Source organism: Lissotriton vulgaris, chromosome 9, assembly GCF_964263255.1.
Source record: "Lissotriton vulgaris chromosome 9, aLisVul1.2, whole genome shotgun sequence".
NCBI classification, from domain to species: Eukaryota; Metazoa; Chordata; class Amphibia; order Caudata; family Salamandridae; genus Lissotriton; species Lissotriton vulgaris.
Window position 1 is genome coordinate 151,490,164 of NC_141697.1, and position 20,189 is coordinate 151,510,352.

The 20,189-nt window shown below is 47.4% G+C and overlaps 1 protein-coding gene across 2 annotated transcripts in view; it reads right to left on the reverse strand.

The window, feature by feature from the left end:
• Positions 1 to 20,189, reverse strand: part of LRRC57 (leucine rich repeat containing 57) — a 134,671-nt gene that overhangs the window by 68,913 nt on the left and 45,569 nt on the right. Inside the window, exons 2-3 of one of the 2 annotated variants that reach the window (XM_086937241.1) lie at positions 18,618 to 18,666; positions 13,655 to 13,805 (exon numbers count right to left, since the gene is read on the reverse strand). In XM_086937241.1, the coding sequence (XP_086793367.1) occupies positions 13,655 to 13,738 (84 nt within the window). In that variant the 5' untranslated portion in view covers positions 13,739 to 13,805; positions 18,618 to 18,666. The remainder of the gene's footprint in view (positions 1 to 13,654; positions 13,806 to 18,617; positions 18,667 to 20,189) is intronic. The other variant, XM_086937240.1, reaches the window with a different exon arrangement.

Below are 20,189 nucleotides of genomic sequence, written 5' to 3' on the forward strand. Positions count from 1 at the left end.
TGCCCGTGAGGGTCCCAAGGGGTTGAGGGGAGAGGGGGGTGCTGCTACAGCTCGGAGAGCCAGGTCTTGAGGAGTCTTCTGAAGGCGAGTAGGTCTTGGGTCTGCCGTATGTGGGTAGGGAGGGTGTTCCAGGTCTTGGGGGCGAGGTAGGAGAAGGATCTGCCGCCGGAGGTCGTTCGAGGGATGTGGGGGACACCGGCGAGGCTGGCGGAGCGGAGCTGGCGGTTGGGTGTGTGGAAGCCGAGCCTGCTGTTCAGGTAGGCTGGTCGGGCGTTGTGGAGTGCTTTGGGTGCATGGGTGAGGAGCTTGAAGGTGATCCTCTAGTCGACGGGCAGCCAGTGTAGCTCTCTCAGGTGGGGGGTGATGTGGCTGCGGCGTGGGACGTTGACGATCAGTCGGACGGAGGCGTTTTGGACGCGTTATAGTCGTCGTAGGTGTTTGGCTGGGATTTCTGCGTAGAGTGCGTTGCCGTAGTCCAGTCTGCTGCTGACAAGGGCCTGTGTCACTATTCTTCTTGTTTCGGTCGGGATCCACTTGTAGATCCTGCGGAGCATGCGGAGGGTGTTGTAGCAGGAGGAGGAGACGGCGTTGACCTGCTTAGACATGGAGAGGGAGGAGTCGAGGATGAATCCTAGATTGCGTGCCTGGTCGGTGGGTGTTGGTGCTGTTCCCAGTGTGGTCGGCCACCAGGAGTCGTCCCAGGCTGAGGTGGTCGGTCTGAAGAGGAGGACCTCAGTCTTGTCAGAGTTCAGCTTCAGACGGCTGCTCCTCATCCAGTCGGGGACGGCCTTCATTCCCTCGTGGAGGTTGTTTTTGGCGGTGTGTGGGTCCTTGGTGAGGGAGAGGATGAGCTGGGTGTCGTCAGGGTAGGAGATGATGTTGAGGCTGTGATGGCGGGCCACTTGTGCGAGGGGGGCCATGTAGACATTGAACAGCGTTGGGCTGAGGGATGAGCCCTGGGGGATGCCGCAGATGATGTCGGTGGCTTTGGATCGGAAGGGTGGGAGGCTTTGGGTTCTGCTGGAGAGGAAGGACGTGGTCCAGTCAAGAGCCTTCTCTTGGATTCCAGATTCTAGGAGGCGTGTCTTTAGAGTGCGATGGCAGACCGTGTCGAAGGCGGCTGACAGGTCCAGGAGGATGAGGGCTGATGTTTCGCAGTTGTCTAGTTGGCGCCTGATGTCGTATGTGGCGGCGATGAGGGCTGTCTCGTACTGTGGTTTCGTCTGAATCCGGACTGGGACGGGTCCAAGATGTTGTTGTCTTCCAGGTGGCGGGCCAGTTGCATGTTGACGATTTTCTCGATGACCTTTGCCGGGAACTGGAGCAGGGAGATGGGCCGGAAGTTCTTGAGGTCCTTGGGGTCCTCTTTGGGCTTCTTTCTTGTGGAGGGCGTTGATTTTGGCGTGCTTCCAGCTTTCCGGGATTGTCGCTGTGTCGAAGGAGATGTTGATGACCTTCCGTCGTTGGGGTGAGATGGCTGCCACTGCTTTGTTGAATACGTGGTGTGGGCACGGGTCAGACGGAGATCCTGAGTGGATGGAGTTCATGACTTTGCCTATCTAGTTGTCGTTGATGTTGGACCAGGAGGTCAGGGGGTTGGCGCTGGTGGTGTTCACAGGGGAGGTGGAGTCTGGCGTAGTCGGGCGGTCGTGGTGTTCAAGCTGTCGTAGATGTCAGCGATCTTGCGTTGAAAGAAGATGGCTAGTGAGTCGCACAGTTCTTGTGAGGGCGGGATGTCGTTGGCGTTGGGGTTAGAGAGTTCCTATACGATGCTGAAGAGCTCTTTGCTGTCGGTGCGTTGTTATCCAAGCGGTCTTTGAAGGAGGATCTCTTGGCTAATCTGATGAGGTGGTGGTGTCGGAGGGTGGCGTCCTTGTGGGCTGCGTGGTTGTCCGGTGTGCGTTCGTGGAGCCATGTCCTTCAGTATCTGGCATGCGCGTTTAGATGTCTGGAGCTTGTCGGTGAACCAGGTGGCTCTCTTGTTGGCGTGACTGTTGGAGGCTTTCTTGAGCGGGCGAGGGTGTTGGCGCAGTCGTCGATCCACTGTCTGAGGTTTCGGGCTGCGGCGTCTGGGTTGGTGGGGGTCGGTGGGTGGGTTCTTGGCGAGAGAGGTGATCAGCTGGTTTTCGGTGACTTTGCTCCAGCAGTGGCAAGGCAGCTGTTGGGTGCGGTGGTGCGTGGTTGGTTTCTTGAAGGTGAAATGGATGCAGTGGTGGTCGGTCCAATGGAGTTCGGTGGTGTGGTCGAAGGCAACCTGGGAGCCTGTGGAGAAGACGGGATCCGGCGTGATTGCGTGCGGAGTGGGTGTTGAGGAGAATGCAGCGGAGGTGGTTGGGTCCAGTCCTTGGAGGTTTGGTGGTTCTGTCGCAGGTAAAGCTGCAGGTGTGGCAGGAGAAGGGTCCGTGGGTCCGTTTCGGGGCAGCCAGGAAGCAGGTGTGGTTTCGGCTGGCGTTGAGTGCGTGGAGGGTCCTGGCTTCGTAGTGGATTCTGGTGTCGTGGCGTTCGCGGGGTCCAGGGGTTCTGGTGCTGGGTGCGGTCCAGGAGCGGATGGGCTTGCCTTAGGCGCGCCCGTTGCGCGCGACCGCTTCTCGGCCTGCATATGAGGTGGCTTGGGAGGGAGGAGCAGCTGGAAGCGGGGAGGCGAATGGGTGTGCAGGGGAGACGGGGCCACAGGGAAGCAGCAGCGGGAAAGGGCCGGATCGCCGCGCAGCGGGGGGGCAGGGGGAACTGGTGCACAGGGCAGAGGGGAGGGAAAAACTCAGGAAACAAGGAGGCAGCAGGGAGGCAGGAACCAGGCACTCAGGTGACGAGCAGTGGCGTGGGGGCGAGCTGCATGCGAGCAGGGTCAAAGTTCGCAAAACAGCACAGAAAGGTCACAAAAAACGGGTGTAAACGAGTGGCACAGAGGCACAAAGGTCACAAAAAAGGTTAAAAAGGTCACAAAAAATGTGAGGAAACCAGTGGACAGAGGCAGAAAGGTCACAAGAAAGGGCAGAAACGTCACAAAAGACGGGGGGAAACGAGTGGCACAGGAGACAGAAAGGTCCCAAGAAAGGACAGAAAGGTCCCAAGAAAGGGCAGAAAGGTCACAAAAAACGGGGGGAAACGAGTTGCACAGAGGCAGAAAGCTCACAAGAAAGGGCAGAAAGGTCACAAGAAAACGGGGGGAAACGAGTGGCACAGAGGCAGAAACGTCTCAAGAAAGGGCAGAGAGGTCACAGGAATGGGCAGAGAGACACGGGGCAGCGAGGGAGAGAGCGGGCACAGGCGGTGCTGTGCGGAGGGGGAGCGACCTACCTGGAAGGATAAGAATCCAGAGAAAAGTTGACAAAAACACCGTGCAGCAAGGAGCAAAACCGGCTGTGAGCAGGTCCCTCGGCCAATCTGCAAGTTCTCGCTGTGAACTGCACCAAGACTTTTTTAGACCAAGCATCAATGTGTTATCCGGCAGTCTATCATTAGCCCGAGAGACCGGAAAGAGAAGAAGCGATGCTGCCGAAGTGAAAGCCAAGATCGTTCCCAGAGGACTGAACTGCCAACTGAACATTATGATCGGTGTCTTTGCCAAAAGCCACAACTGCTGTATCTCAGCACCTGTCTGGCATCCAGCCAGGGAAGCCTCATCCACAGAAAACAAGTGCTGCTGTGCAGACTCTATCCAGCGGCCACTGTTCCAAAGCAAGGCCATTACCTCAGTCCCAAAATAAGTCAAACTGCTGCTGACAGGACGGGTATGCAAACTGTCCCCGCTGCACCATTAGAAATGCAACACCATACAGCAGATAAAAGAGGGCAGAATCTACAGTGTGGACTTAAGACTTTTACCTGAATAAACGCAAAGGATGAAAGATGTTGAACTGAGTTGTGTATGTGGTTGGTAGGCTAACTTGTAGTGAAATAATCTGTACCAGTGCTTAAATAAGGTCTATACCAACAACAGACTTGACACTTTAGCCATTGGAAATTACCTAGAGCAGGGAGAGCGTAAAGGAAGAGCAGCAGCGCCTTACTAAAGATCTAAACCAGAAGTACAATCCTGTAATTGAAAATCCCATTTAAATGTGTCGTATTGGGAGAGGAGCTACATCAGCAAGCAAGATGGCTGCTTAGGCTCCCGGCTCAGTCGACCCTCGTAACCCGCCGCGATATCCTGCATGTTATCCTGACTTAACGCCTAGCCTCTGTGTGCATGAACTGTCCCGCACTCCGATGGTGAAATCCGGAAACTTTTATCATCTTGTTTGACGGAGTTACATCGAGTGTAAGTTTGCGGCCTGCTCCAGCGGTGAAGCTGGCGCCTGGAGTACTTTCACAGCCGGACAGTAGTGCAACAACATCGGCCATGAGACTCAGGCTGGGCCCGGTCTACCGGAGTGGAGGCTTTGTTTCAGCCCGGATTTGGTGGCGATCGTCTTCATTGCTCAGAATCGACGGAGAAGTGAGTCTGCGTGCTGCTGGCTGCGGGTGGGGGCCCCCGTCCCGCGGCCCCGGTCTGCTCCCGCCCGGGGTTCGGTGGTTCGGGGTCACTGGCCTGCGGCCTTAACTGGGTTGACCGTAGTTGTGAACAAAGACTGGTCACCCTTCGCAATTGCACGTTCGAGATCCTGTCTATCCCCCCGTGGGTGCCGGAGTCACCCGGGGAGGTGATAGTGATTGATACCGAACACGATATTATGGATCGAACGGTGCATGAACCATCGCTGCGGCTAATACTGGAAGAACTTTGGGCATTCCGCTCACATGTGGATACTTTGCTGAGCAGGTTGGATGCGCGCCTATCTGAAATTCTCCTGGTGGAACCGGGCCCGGCCTTGTTGTTGAAACGGGATTCTACAGCCATTCAAAACGCAGCCATTTTGACTCCGTCCGAGGACCCTGTGAAGAAACGAGTAATGGAATCATCGGATGGTGCCCTGGTAGACGGTGTTCCCGAGGATGGCATGGTATTACTGAACTTTTCACTGTTGCCGGCTTTGGAGGTATCGTCAGGTGTTCCCCTTCCGGAGACTTTTGTCTGTGACTTTACATCTCTTTTGTGGTCATCTTCTTCTTTCCTGGCGACGCTACGACTCCTGTTCAAAATGCATTGGGACTATTCATCTCGGAGGGAGAGTTCGTCTGCCTCTACGGTTCTTGAGGACTCTCTGCCTGCTGGTAGCCATGGACTGATTTTTGCTGACTCTTCTCTTCTTTATTGCTCCTTTGTCTGCCTCTGGGTCTTGCTGGAAGGGGCTCGTGTTTTTGTTCGGAAGGGCCAAGGTTAAGATCGGCTGGATCGGGATGGGTTGGCATGGCTTTTACAAGAGTTGGACCTGCAACTGTTTGCTCTACGAAGCCGGGCGGTGTCTCACGGTACCCTCTAATTTCTCTACATTGCTGTCATAAGGTTGACCTTTGCTACTAGGGGGGGCTGTTTCAGGCGGGGGGTCTAAAGGGGCTGGGAGCCCACATGGATAGGCCCCCCTTCACTCTTCTTTTTCCAACCTTTGGGGTTTTAGTTGTTAGGGGCGACAGGCAAGCTGCTAGTGGGGTTAGGCTGTAGCCATTTGCAGGGGTGCAGGGTGGGGGGCTGAAGTTTTTTTTTTTTTTGCCTTTTTTATTTTCTATGGCCTTTCTTCTTTCTTTTTCTCTTTGTAGGGTCCGTATAACTACGAATCATTCGGATTCTTATTGTATGCTTGTACTTGGTGCTTTCGCTTTCATGTTATCTTGATTTGTGGGTGGGCAGGCCTTGGTTATTGGCGCAACATGGAAATGCATATTGTATGTTCTTTGTATCGACCTAGATGCTCTGTACTCCAAATCCGTTAAATGTGTTTTTAGGTCGAGCTGATGTGGCATTCATGCGAAGCATGAATGCATCAGCTCGACAACTTATGTTGCCGATATTTAGGAGAGTGGACAGCTACCAGACGCGCACTTTGACGAGGTCGGATTTCACCTCCGGAGCGAGCGTCTGGTAGCTGTGCATGCGCGAAGTAAATCCCTTGCTCACACACAGACACAGACAGCCCCCACCCCTCTGCATGCACGCACGCACACACACACACACACACACACACACACACAGGCGCGCGCATGCACACGCAGGCATACAACACACATACAGGCACACTGTCCCCTACCTCGCATTCTCTCTCAATCACACACAGTCACGCATGCGCACACACATTCCCTAGCGCACACACGCGCGCACACACATTCCCTAGCGCACACACGCGCGCACACACACTCCCTGACCCCCCTACCCCACCCTCCCCCACCCCTCTTAGGCATACACACAGGCACGCACGCACTTCACTTCAGCCCTGGGCCCCACTCACCGACTGCGCTCTTCCGGCGGGCTCCTCTCGCGCTCCGCTCCTCACGGCACGGCGCGTCTCGTCTCGTCTTCTCAATCAGGGCTCCCTCAGGTCCGAGGAGCCCCGCAACAGGCGCCACACTCCTCCTTCTCCCCGGCCCCCTCCTGGGGACCCGGGCTACCTCGGACCGGCAGGGCGCTCCATGCGCCGGCAGCTCGCGGACCTTGGGAGGCGGGACTTCCGGTCGGCCGGCTAAGAGCTTCCGGGTCGCCGCGGGCAGCGCGGCGGCACCCTACAACATGAACTTGTTTTCTTTGTTTGCGTACTTGGGCAGCATTAGGTACTCTAGTCTCAACTCTGAGAAGGATGTGAAAATATATTTTTTGTGAAAAAAGAAGCATTGCTTAACATATGAATTTACACCTTCTTTAAAATTGATATTGTGATATAGCTTTGAAACGTAAAATTGTGGCCAGGGTAGAAGAATTCATTTCTGTGAGGTTTGTCACCTCACTGGGATAAAACGCATTTATTATCAGTTGTAGAATGTATTACATGATTGAAAATGACAATTTTGCAGAACAAGCAGCAGTCGCAATCCAGTTTCTTGCCAAATATTTCTGTTTAAAGTCTTTCCCACTAATCTCGAATAGATCTAACGTAGTGTTTGAAAACGGCAGTCATCTTGGACTAGTCTTCCTTTACTTATATGAGCCAGGTGATTGGCTGGTTGCTTTCTGTTGAAGGAGGAAAGAGTCGCGTCAGGCCACGGAAAACAAGGGCTTGATGGGCTGCAAACCATGTCAATTGCATTCAATGAAATCTTTAGACCCTGTACATTCCAGGTAGGTGGGTTCTACCAGGTCTTAAGGCTGCATCTCCGGAAGGTGCGATTACAAATCTAGTCAAGCAATATGGGTGATGGCGGCAAAAGCTAGACTTAGCTAGAAATGAGAATTTTGACAACATCGGGCTGTAAAAAACGCACCTCGGCCATTATTGTATTCCTCTGCCTTTTTCAGCACTTTTTCACTCCAGCCACACACCGATTACTAATTTTACTTCAACTACCTTCATATGCACTGGTTCGATGCCGCTGTGCGAGCGTTATCGGTTTTGTGTGCAAGCATAATTCATTCCTTGGCGATACAATTATCGTGCCTAAGATCCTGATGCGCGCAGAATTTGTGAAAAGCAACAGAGGATGATTCTGGCTATTAAATGTACTCCCGATGTCTGAATGATTTCTCTGCGCCGAGAGAACGGCGTGCAAATGCAAAGGTTGCTCACTGCAGTCGTTACTTGGTGATAATTCTGTATACAACCACAGGAACCGGAGTCACTGATTTATTTTTTTGTATATTTTACCCAGCAGTTGGCTACAGACGATTTTTCGCTCATGAAAATACTGAAGGTGTGAAATGTTGTTGTTTTTATTTACTACGCAGCTTTTGATACTTGTTAGAAACATCCCCCTTGATGTTAAACAGTTTGCCTTGCCTTACCCATGTGATTTTAAGTGTCTTGCCTTGGACATATTATGTAGAATCTTGCATGCTGAAAAATGATTCATTTAGATCTGGCATTAGTCAAGAGGTATAGATATTAGCAAAATTATATGTATAATATATTTGGAGCTGCTATCAGCCCTCTTCACCCAGTGGACTGGTATTGTGTCATTCACATTATTTTACCCATTACATCATACAACATGCATACATCATGGAGCAGTGGGGTCAGCCACTTCAGCCATTGACTAAACTAACAGTGAGTGATGGCATTCTGCCCTTTCATAAGGTACATTGCGCATGCTGGTATGTACGGGATTACACGAGCAAATGTAAGAGCAAAAATATGTAAATTATGACATTTATCTGTATGCGTAAAAGGTCAAGAGGGAGACGTTGCAAAATTTTGGAAGCAAGATGGAACATTTCCTTATATTAAAAGGCGTTTCGTCTTGCATTTTCGCCCTCCAAAATACTACTTGCTTGCAAATTGCTTTACTTTTAAAAGCGTGCGTCGGCACATGCCACATTAGATTTGTGGGAGTCTTTTATTCCTCGGTGCATGCATTTATATTGGTCACGGCCTGTTTTCTTGGATTTGAATGTTGACCTTCTCAGATGTACAACTTCAAATACCTTAAATTATTTTCCTGACTGATGCATTGATTGATTTGCATATTGTGTGGCACAGCGTGTTGTTCTTTCACCTGCTGCTTTTTTAGGTCTCACCCTGGAATTCGCATCCGAAGGATGCGATAAGATAATAGATTTACAGAGGAGTACATATTGCATTACAAATGCTATAGGTATCACATTTGCGAAAGCTATAACTATCGGCATTGTAAATGACAAAGCTATTAATTTCGCTATTTTCAAAAACAACACATAAATAAAAACTTTGCCATTTACTTTGCCGTTTACAATAACAATGGCTCAAACTTTTCTAATGCGAGACCTATTGCATTGCAAATGCTTGTTTTTACTAGGGCCCACACCATCTGTATCATGTCCTTTCAGTGTTGGTAACCTCAGTTTGGTTTTCAAAGAGACATATGATCCTGCTTAGGAGGCAGTCACTGTCCTGTTCTTTCTTAAAGAGAAAAGGAACAATTGCTTACAACTTCAATGAAGAATAACCCAAAGGGAATCAGGTAAACTTTACCTGCTCCTAGGGGTGGGGTGGGATCGAGGGCTTGGCCAGCAAGCAAAATGATCACAAATAAACAGAGCTCCAAAGGCACATATCACCATAGATTATGCAGAAAATGCAAGAGTAACAGCTGAAAGTAGTTGGATCGTGCAGCGGAGGTGGAGGAGAGACAGCAGCAGGTGGCAAAATCCAAAAGAAACCGGATTGGAGAAGGATGCAGTAATGGCGGTGTGATGGTAGTCACAGCTGTGAAGAATCCGAGCCTTCGCATGGCAACCTGAGCAGGAGAGATGCAACAAGGCCTCCCCCGAAGTGGGCAACGCCTCAGCGAGGATATTGGGTGGCAGCACACGTAGGCTCATAAATGTTAGAGGTCCGAAAACAGGGTGCAAAGTGCAAGAAGAGTCATCCCGCGTCCTGTACAGGTGCCGGACCCTCGAGACTCTGGAGCCCTCGGTGGAGTGTCAAATGGGCCTAACACGACTACGATGGAAAGTAAGCACCCCTGGGCTGGTGAATCTGCTCCACTGGTGGGGACAGCCAGCAAAATTACACAGCTGAGTGAGAGGATCGCCGGGGGGCAAGGCTGAGGGCCCACTAAAAACAGACTGGATGCAGGCCTGAGCTGACACTTACAGTTAATGTTAATACCAATGAACAGCTGCTGCTGAGAGAAATATGAGTAACATACATGTTGGTGGGGGGAAGCCCTGTGCAGCTCTACACTGCAGTGAAACACATAGGGGATGCGGGATTGCTTCTGCCCCCACTGAGCTCGTATCAGCTTTATTAAGACCTACAGTCACAGGGACACTGATGGAAACAAGAAGACAACCTTCCCAGACCAAAAGGGCCTTGCCATTCATTATTGGGTTGTAGTACCTGGCTGCGAAGTCTGGACATTTGTTATTTTCTGCATTCAAGCAGGTTTATATGCAGAAAACCCCACTGGTAGAAAATGTTGTAGATCATGCTGTTTTTTAGAAACCACTTGTGATTTCCCCTGAAAGGTTGTGTTTAGGGGAAAACAGCCTTAACAACGAGGCCTTAAGCATGCATGCCATTTCCCCGCGAGCTCAACAAACCTTGCCTTAACCATGCATATGCCTTAACCAATCAAATGCGTGGTTAAGGCAGTCGGCGTTCTAGCTGCCTCAGCGGAAGGGAGAGGAACCGGAAGGCACGCTGCAGGAAGGACGGAGACATGGCTTGGTAAGTTGGGCTGGGGGCAGGAGAGGTGGGGTTTAGGGGGTAGGGGCTAGTTTTAGAGCTCAGGGTAGGGGGGTGGGAAAGGGGAAGTTATCAGGGCTAGGGGTTACTTTTGAGGGCTCAGGCGGGGTGCTGGAGTCAGTGTAGTTTTTAGGGGACTGAGTTTTAGGGCTCAGGGCAGGGAGCAGGAAAGGAGCAGCTTTCAGGGCTAGGAGGACGTTTTTAGGGCTCAGGGTTAACGGGAAAGGGGTAGTTTTCAGTAGTAGGAGGAAGCTTTAAGGGCTAAGGACAGAGATACTGGGGTCGGAGTAGTTTTTTGGGGCTCAGGATTGGGGGTCTGGTAGTTTATAGATTGAGGCTGGTAGAATACACCGCAGGAGGGCACATTTTAGGGCTTGGGCAGAGGATCAGGGGGTTGATCTTTACCACACAATATCCCTTTACCAATCATGTCTTCACCACGAAATTGCATGGTAAAGGCATGGGTGGTAAAGGTGCGTTCGTGGTTGAGGCCGCGTGGTTCAGGCATGCGTTGTTCCATCGCACAACCATGCTTAGGGGACCCACTTCTGCATTGGCTGGACCTAGACAACGAATTGTAGGGATGGGTACATTCCTGGCTGTCAGTGAGTGAAATAAAGCATTTATGAAGCACTTACCGCCTGAGGACATCTCGTGAAGCTGGTGTAAGAAAATGCCTAGCTAAATTAACAGGTCTACAGGTTTTTCCCTGAAGCCAAGGAGGGAGGGTGATGTCTAGGGGCCGAGATCCATGATAGTGGTACCTGTACTGAAAATGAATGCCCGCTTCATGAACTGAAGTCATGTTTCAGAACCAAACATTTTTTCTGGTCTTTGCTGAGAAGGTTTTGTCTTTATCCTTGGTGGCTAACTTTAGAGGTCAAATAACTAGAAACCAGCTGGAGCACACATTTATAGACCATACTTCAAATCAACTGTGGTCCCAGAATGGAAGCAAGTGGGAAGTGTGACATGCTGAGTTAACAGTCTTTTCTGTCCAGGTCACAAACTACTATATTTTAGGCCCTCTGAAGCCTACCCAAAAAATTTCTGGCAATGTTCATTTAAAGAAGAAAGTCAGTAGAGGTTTGAGCGGTGTGATGTTAAAGAAGCAACTTTTGGTTACTGAGTGCACCTGTGGTTTGATGGAAACATTCCCCCTTAAAGAGAACCCCTACATGCTTCACTGTTACTGAAAGATGTCAGTGGCCTTACAGGATGAAAGGATGGCCTGGTCTCTAGTGCCAAAGATTGTGAGCTCTGTTTTGAACTGATTTCCATGGAGATCGTTTTTATTGATCCAATCTTGCACATATAGCAACAGATAAAATAGACCCACACATGGTTGCCCCTAAGGACACAAAGGTGTAAAAAGGTAGAGCACAAAAATAAAACCATGTCAGTAACCTGACAACGGAAGGGAGAGAGGGTTTAAAGAATCAGGAGTAGTTATAGCCATCCGAAGGAACTTAACCAAAGGTAAGCAACAAGTTCTTCTGTACTAACATCGTTGCTCAATCTAAGGATCTCCATGACAATCTTTCTTGTTTTTTCCAACAAAAACTGACAGGATTCTACCTCGATTTGCTCCTCAAGCCACCCTCAACTCACTGACTTTTCTAACTCTCCGTGCAGCTTAATCAATACCTCTTTTCTAGCCAACTTTGATATAACATCATCTCAAGATATGCTCACTTGTATACCCTCCATCAAGTAAGGTGCCCCTTTGGACCTCTGCTCCCTAACATTCATTAGGTAATTTTTCCTCACCCTTGCCACCTCTTTCAGATTTCAGCTACTGTTCGAACAGCAGGAAACGTGCTATGGCTGTTCACTTCTCCAGAAACCCCCCATATCCTCAGCAACTATCATCATACCTCTGTGTTACGTATCGCCATGTCCTGGACGCAACCTGGCCCCTCCCCCCCACAGTAGCTAAATTGCGCTGAGGTGTGAACTGGTGTGCCGCTCAAGAGAAACCCTTGTTTGAGGCCAGAGGCTGCCCTGCCAAATACCAGAGTGCATAGGGTAAATGGGCAGACCAACTAGTATAGTGGGGTCCATGGGGGTAGCTCCTTACTTCAGAGAGACTGCTTGTTTTTACCATGTAATGTACTCGATCGCAGTGCATACTGGATAACATTGCTATCGACAACCTTGCAGTGTCATATATATGAACCTGTGCACTGTGCTGTTGCTGCCAACCTTTTCTTTGTTCTCTCAAAATCAATAAAGTTGATCATCAAAAAAAGACTCAAAGAACTGGTATTCATCCAGCCTGTCACAGATCGAAGGCATCCTCGAAAGTGGTCCTGGATGGGGTTCTGCCTGCCCTTCAAGAGAAAGATGATTAAAGGATCATCTGTGTAGGAGTAGAATTAAAAGCCCTAGTATATAATTTGGTCTGCCACAGGCTCCACATAAAGAGTGAGAAGTGTGCGCTCAAGGAACAACCTTGCAAAACCCCACAATTCATCTTTTGAAAAGACGAGAAATGCAGCAAGATATGGATAATATCAGTACGAGAGCTAAGAAGAGATTTAAACTAACTCAGGACATTGCTTTTGAGGCCACCTGTAGAGAGTTTGTCCATGAGGATATCCTGAGAAACCGTGTCAAAAGCTGCAGACAGATTGAGTAGGATAAGGGCCACAGAGCTCCTGGCATCCAAGATCATCCGGATGTCATCGTCGGGGTAGTTAGCATGGTATCAGTACTAAGGGTTGGGTCAAAAAGCTGATTGGTAGGTGTTAAGTAGTGAAGTTTCTTTCAATGAAACAAGATAGTTGGGAATTAACATAGCTCTCCATTATCTTAGTAAGCAAGGTGAGAAGAAATATTGGACGATAGGCAGCAAGAGTCCAAGGATCAATGGAGGGACCACCAAATCAGTTTTAAAAATCCAGACTTGGCCAGTGGCCAAAGACTGGCAGCATGAACAAAGCTTTGAACCATTCCCCAGAAGCAGTGTTAGCCATTGTTTACATTAAAAAAATTAAGATCTCTATAAATAAAAACAAGTTTGGCATGCAAATCTATCCTCCTACACAATATCTCACACAAAGAAATGAATATCTAAAATATTATTAAACCATTTGAGCTTCTTTATAAATTCAAGAAAAATGTTCTTAAATTACATATCTCCCTATCTGCCACAAATGCCCTCTCTAAAACTTTAAGGTCATGAGGCTGCCTGTACCCTTAGAAATACGCTCTTCCCTTTCTTTCTCACTCTAGAAAGGTAATGGCCACTAGATGCAGAGTTCCTACTGTAGATGTGTGGTTTACACAGCATACAATTGTGTACAAAAAAAGTGTCTCTCTACTGTGCTGCAAGTGAAGAAAAACAGCTCCTGCTGCATCCCAGAAGCAGTTTAGAGACACAAACTAACTGTGACAGTGACAAAACTGGAACAAGCAGGCTGTTAAATAATGATAATACTGTACGTCTCCAGGGTAGTTACCTCTAGTAATCCTTTGCCGGTGAGCTGAAAAACTCCAGTTTTCTGGGCTGTCTCAAGGTGAGCTTTTAAGGCACTGTTCCCCATCCTGCACCCAACATGCAGGCTTCAAGTCTGCAACGTTCAGTCGGTCACTCTTCTGGTTCAAAAGAGCCTGTTGAATGTACAAGAAGATTAACACAGATAAGCAGCTTTACTGACCGAGATCCTTAATGGAGTCCGACTCTTTACAAAAGACAAGACCTAAAAAGGTTACTGCAGGCAAACAGGGCATGGTCTGTAAGCCACGAGGCCGTGCCATCCAACACAGCAACTATAACATTCACAGATGATTTTCAAATCTTCACTGAAGTGTACAAAAAAAGTGCTACAGGAGAATGAGCAGAAAACATCAATGAAACATTTGTTATTTCAGCCTAACATTTAAATGGTCACCCAGACTATGACAGGAGGATCTCGTATTCCCTGCTTTGATGCAAGGCCATCTGCTTAGTAGGGACAGTGCTAAAAAAAAGTGCTTATGCCTGCACAGTGGGGGCACTTTTGTCAAATCTATGAATACAGATTATTTCCTACTATTGATAATATGTGCTGATATTGATAATATTGATTTTGGCCTACTGGCTTTTTTCCGTTTTAGAAACAAACACCAGAGCAGGGGTTTAGTTCTATAACAGATAAAAATAAAGGCCCAAAGGAGTTTTTCCTGTCCGGGTCCATTCACAAAGGAAAATGCATGTGGAAGGCCTGCTTCAAAGAAGCAAGCCTTCTAACATACATTGACTGGTAGGCATGTGGTGTTCGGGTAACTGATAGGGTTGCCACCTTTCCAAGAGAATAATATTGTCCATTTGATGATGTTTTAAGAGTTTGCAAAGGCCTAGATGTGATACTAAATAGGACTGCAAACAAAATTGCATGCATTCATTTGAAACACAACATTTCTGTCTTTATTTAGTTTAATTACTAATCATGGATCATTAACACAGGTGTAGAACGTATTTGAGTGGTTTCTATTTTTATTTGCTGTTTGAAGTATGTACTTCTAAAACCTAAAAATACTAGCTTTAGTTGATGTTGCTAATTTTTGTACCGTCCAGGACAGCAAAATACCAGTAGTGCTGGTAGAAAACCAGTCAGGTCGCAATCCTAGTGACAGATCAAAGACTTCCAAGAGGGCAGCTTGGCTCCACTATCAGAAACTTGGTGGTTCCTTCAAATCTAAATGAGATGAGAGAACTTCAAGTTTGAGAGGCATACAGGAGCAGATTACAGCAGGTCTCCTGCTCTGAGGAACCAAGGTAATCTGGTCGGCAATTTGAAACTAAGGACTTCTCAAAACATACACACAGTAGTTGATTTAACCCCTCCGTTGCGCCGAACGTTCCACGCTGGAGTGGAACGTTCTATTGCGCGGGCGGGGCCGGAACATTCAGCGAACGTGCGCAGCACTATCGAGGTAGTGCATGCGACATCCGCTGAACGTGCGCGGCACTGAAGGGGTTAATGAGAAAATATATTGTAGCATAAATAATAAAACTTCATCAACAGTTTTGGTACAATGCAATCTTTTATCACAGTACCCAGCAATATATAGTATTTTTTAGGTCTCACCTAGGCAGGACTTGCGCTATCTCTTCGAGACATGCTGTATTCAGGTTATGGGCATTAAGCTCCAGCAATGTTCCGCCCATGTTTTTAATTGCCTCATTTGACTGTCTTTTTCAATGCTTTTATTTCTTTGGTTAATCTCTTTTCTAGACCCTCCTTAGTTCTCCTGTTGTACCCTCCCACAAGGACTGCCCATGTTAAATGTGTTTCAACTCAGGATCTCTTATTTATCGTTTGTGAGCACTATTTTCTTTTTGAAGCACATTGGCATGACTCGATGGAGCTTCAATAATGGCGGCCGCACAACTTTCTTATAGCACGGCACGCCCAAATCCTTTCTTTTATTACATTTTTTGGCTGCGCGCCACACCAAACTTGATATTCATGGTGGCTGTGTGCCTTTTGTTTGTTACTCCCATCTCCGGGGTGGCATGCCACGTTTGAGGTTCAATAATGGTGACAACGCAACTTCCTTATAGCGTGGCTCACCAAAATCCCCATTTTCTATACTTTTTTTAATGCTGCACACCAAGCTCGTTGTGCATTTCTGTCGGCACTGCGCTGTTTTCTGAGGGCGTCTATTCCATCCTCAGTCTCCCAACACCCTTCGGCTTTGCAGTTTAAACCCTTCCCCCACCACCTCCCTAATGGATTGACCCCTGTCGGCCATGTAACACGTAAATACTTGCATTATTGAAAGTTTGAGCTATTGAGGTTTCGAATAATAATGAAATGAAAAAACATTTATATAGCGCGATAGCTACCCTGAGGCATCACAGCGCTGCAGACGAATAAGGACAGTAAGTCAAAGTGAGATTCCCTTTGGGCGAATGAACATAGAACAACTAGTTCTTACGGACCAAACAAATAAAATTACATAATATCATGACACATGGACAGACAGGAAGCAATGTAAACAATATTAAAAACAAGTGAAAACACTCTAGTAAAAGTAAATCTAAACAATTTATTCGTATACACTATATTTGTTAAAAAATGGGAAACATACAGGACGGAATTAATATACAATAAATCAATGAGACATTCCAATAAAAAAGGAGGTACAGGTTGAGGACTAAATTCACACAATGATACAGAATTTTCCTCTATTTCTTGACCAAGTATTACTCCTAATGCATCGACGCGTTTCGGTGGCGAAAGAGAAATTAGACCACCTTCATCAGGACAGTTGAGATAACAGTTTCCCAATAATTCTCAATAAAAACCATTTGGATCGTAATAAGGGGTACTCAGCCTCCTTTCCACTCAGAAAAGATATTCGTCCAGCGAAATATCTTCTTACTTTGATTGTTTAAAATATATCATAGTCATATAATGTAGTGGATCTTAACACGCGGTATAAATTGCTCGTGTCTTCAGCTTAGAGTCCTCTGTTGCTGAGGACTTCAAGCTGAATACACGCGGGACGCTTTACTCGTGGGCGCCAATAGGGAATGCACGCTTGAACTGCGGCGGGTTCCATTTACCGAAGGATCTTAAACATATTTCTCCAAACCTATATTGCCCGAAAAGGAAGTCTAGAACTATAAAATACACAGAGACTCCCCCTTGCCGGGATCATTAAATAATAACAACATTTTATATACACGAGCAATTTATACCGCGTGTTAAGATCCACTACATTATATGACTATGATATATTTTAAACAATCAAAGTGAGAAGATATTTCGCTGGACGAATATCTTTTATGAGTGGAAAGGAGGCTGAGTACCCCTTATTATGATCCAAATGGTTTTTATTGAGAATTATTGGGAAACTTATCTCAACTGTCCTGATGAAGGTGGTCTAATTTCTCTTTCGCCACCGAAACGCGTCGATGCATAAGGAGTAATACTTGGTCAAGAAATAGAGGAAAATTCTGTATCATTGTGTGAATTTAGTCCTCAACCTGTACCTCCTTTTTTATTGGAATGTCTCATTGATTTATTGTATATTAATTCCGTCCTGTATGTTTCCCATTTTTTAACAAATATAGTGTATACGAATAAATTGTTTAGATTTACTTTTACTAGAGTGTTTTCACTTGTTTTTAATATTGTTTACATTGCTTCCTGTCTGTCCATGTGTCATGATATGATGTAATTTTATTTGTTTGGTCCGTAAGAACTAGTTGTTCTATGTTCATTCGCCCAAAGGGAATCTCACTTTGACTTACTGTCGACTACGGAACCCTATCCCTTTGGCTTCGGGGTCCCTCTCTCTTTTATTAGAGACGAATAAGGACAACCAGGAAAGCCCAGTGGTAAGAAGCAGTTGTTAAAAGAGCAGTGTTTTTAGGTGTTTACGAAAGGGCACTAGGTTAGGCTCGGCTCATAGGTGTGGGGCGAGAGCGTTCCATAACTCGGCAGAGTTATGTCCACCACATCTAGCTCTTTTTATTTTTGGGAGTAGGGCAAGGGAAGAGGACGCCGAGCGGAGGTTTCTGCTAGGTTGATAAGGGATTATCATAGATTGCTGGGCTATTCCTCCAGAAGGTCTTATGAGCAATACACATGGCTTTGAATTGGATTCTTTCCCTGACGGGCAGCCAGTGAAGGGTCCTCAGTGCTGGCTTTGCGGATTGCCGATGAGGGGTCTGGAGGAGCAGGCGAGCTGCGCAGTTTTGAATGCTCTGGAGCTTGTGTTCCCATAGTCCAGGCAGGATAGATTTAGACGTATCACCAATAATTTAAAAAGAGGGTTCCGGGGAAAATATTAAAAGACCTAACGACGTTCTATCCCCAAACTAAACTTGATAATAACCAAAAACCCTCTGGTCTGAAAAAAATATACTGAAACAGCAACAAACTAGAAACGGTTTGATCAAAGAAATCCCTTATAAAAGGACACAAATCCAATCAACCCACCAAGGTGGTATATTTCATCATATGGATGTCCACTTAACTGTAGATCCTTAATGCAATCAAGGGCTGCAACCTTCCCAAAAGGTTGAAGGAAGCTACCAAAAGTGGCCTACACTAGAGACCACTATAGTCCCATCAATGATGAAGCAAAAATGTAGTTACAAATTGGTAATGATGGTAATTGCAGTGCTTGTGAGTGAATTGTGAAAAAGTGAATTATTAAAATTGGCTACCAGGATGCTCAACTATTTTAATGGACGTTAGCCTGGTGTCCAAACTAAAAACAGTGCGTAAATAGTTTGAAAAAATAACTGTAAAAGGTCAATACAAATGACAGGTCTGCATGTTTCAGCCTATTGAGATAACTAATACAGGCTTTCGTCAGGACCTAAACAGAGGAAATCGCTACTGCAATCTAAACAACTAAATAAAAGGTCTCAATAGAAAGAAAAAAGAAGAAAAAGGTTGTTTCAATACAAAATACGTTCACCTGTGTATCTTCATTATAGTCGTAGATCACAGAGATACCGGACCCATTCCTACAAAAACAGAAAAATCATGTTTTAATGGGAAGACCAAACAAAAGTGAGTTGCTGTTAAAGTACAGGTGCAGTAAACATAATTTTGACATTGCTATATTAATGATGTCGATACTTTTAGACTATATCATCTACCCCTCAGTGTACTTATCATATGAATAAATTTTTCTATTAAAAAGTTTGTCGCACTATCTGGGTGTATTCCTATCGGATGTGCCGGCCACCTCCTGAGAGCGAAACCTGCACCGATCTGGGAGCGCGTTCGGGGGGGACATAAAGATTTGATCGCATATGCTCTTGACAATGTATGGCAGATCAGCGATTTTTAAGATGGTTGCGCTCCCCCGGCTGCTTTACCAGCTACAGAACCACCTATACCCGATCGCACCCAGATGGTTCCGGCTGGTGAATTATGTGCTGGGGCAGTTCCTGTGGGAGAGCGGTGCAGAGGGTGTAGCGCTGCGCACATGCTTTCTCTCCACGTACTGCGGAGGACTGGCGACCTCGGATATCCTCTCATACTACCAGGCTTCGCATTTATTAGTCCTCAATGAGTGGTGGTAGTACAGGAATAGGGGGGACCCGGCTTATGCATTGGAGAGACACCTTATGGTGCCCCACACACTACACACTATTATTTACTCAGCGCCGTTGAGGGGTACGCTGCCACCGGTCACGCAGGTAGTATTTCAAATATGGTGGCAGTCGCTGATTCGCATGGGGTGGTGGAATATCCTGACCCAAGAAACGCCCCTATGGCATAATGGGTGTCTGCCTGCCCTGGCAGCTCCACAGGGCTTTTGGGTTGGGATGCCATAGGTATCTCGACTCTGGGGGATATTGTGAGGGATGTGTCACTCAAGTCCTTCCAAGATTTGCAGGCAGAATTCTGTATGCCCCGAACCCAATTCTTTCGATACCTCCAACTTCGCCATGCACTTCCCCCAGTCTGGAGGGCATGGAATCTCTACCAGAGTTTAACCCATTGGAAGCAAAGGTGTTCATGGGGGATTTGGAGACAAAGAAGATCCCCCGTATCTACCAGTCCCTGGTCACCCACTGCTCCCCAACACTTCAGAAGCTCCGGGGGGTTTGGGAAGGGGATGTGGGTACAATGGAGGCCCAGGCCGCGGCCCGAGGAGCAGCCATAGCAATGAGTCTTCGCCTCATCCAATTGAAGTACCTACACCGGGTCTACTTCATTCTGGTTCGCCTGTGGCAGGCGGGATTGATTGCCTCCCCGAAATGTCTTTGTTGTGGTGGGGAAGAAGGCACATTCTTGCATACTGTCTAGCAATGTATCTCCCTGGATTGCTTCTAGAGGGGGGTCTTTTCCTGTCTGTCGGAGGTATTGGGATGGACATTTACGCGTACACCACCGCTCGCCCTGCTACATGTTATGGAGGGGATCGGTGCAATATATATATAAAAGACATTCTGCTGCTGGGCCTCACATTCGCAAAACGAGATATAGCCAGGGTATGGAAGGACCCACGGGCCCCTTCGGTGGCTGCCTGGAAAAA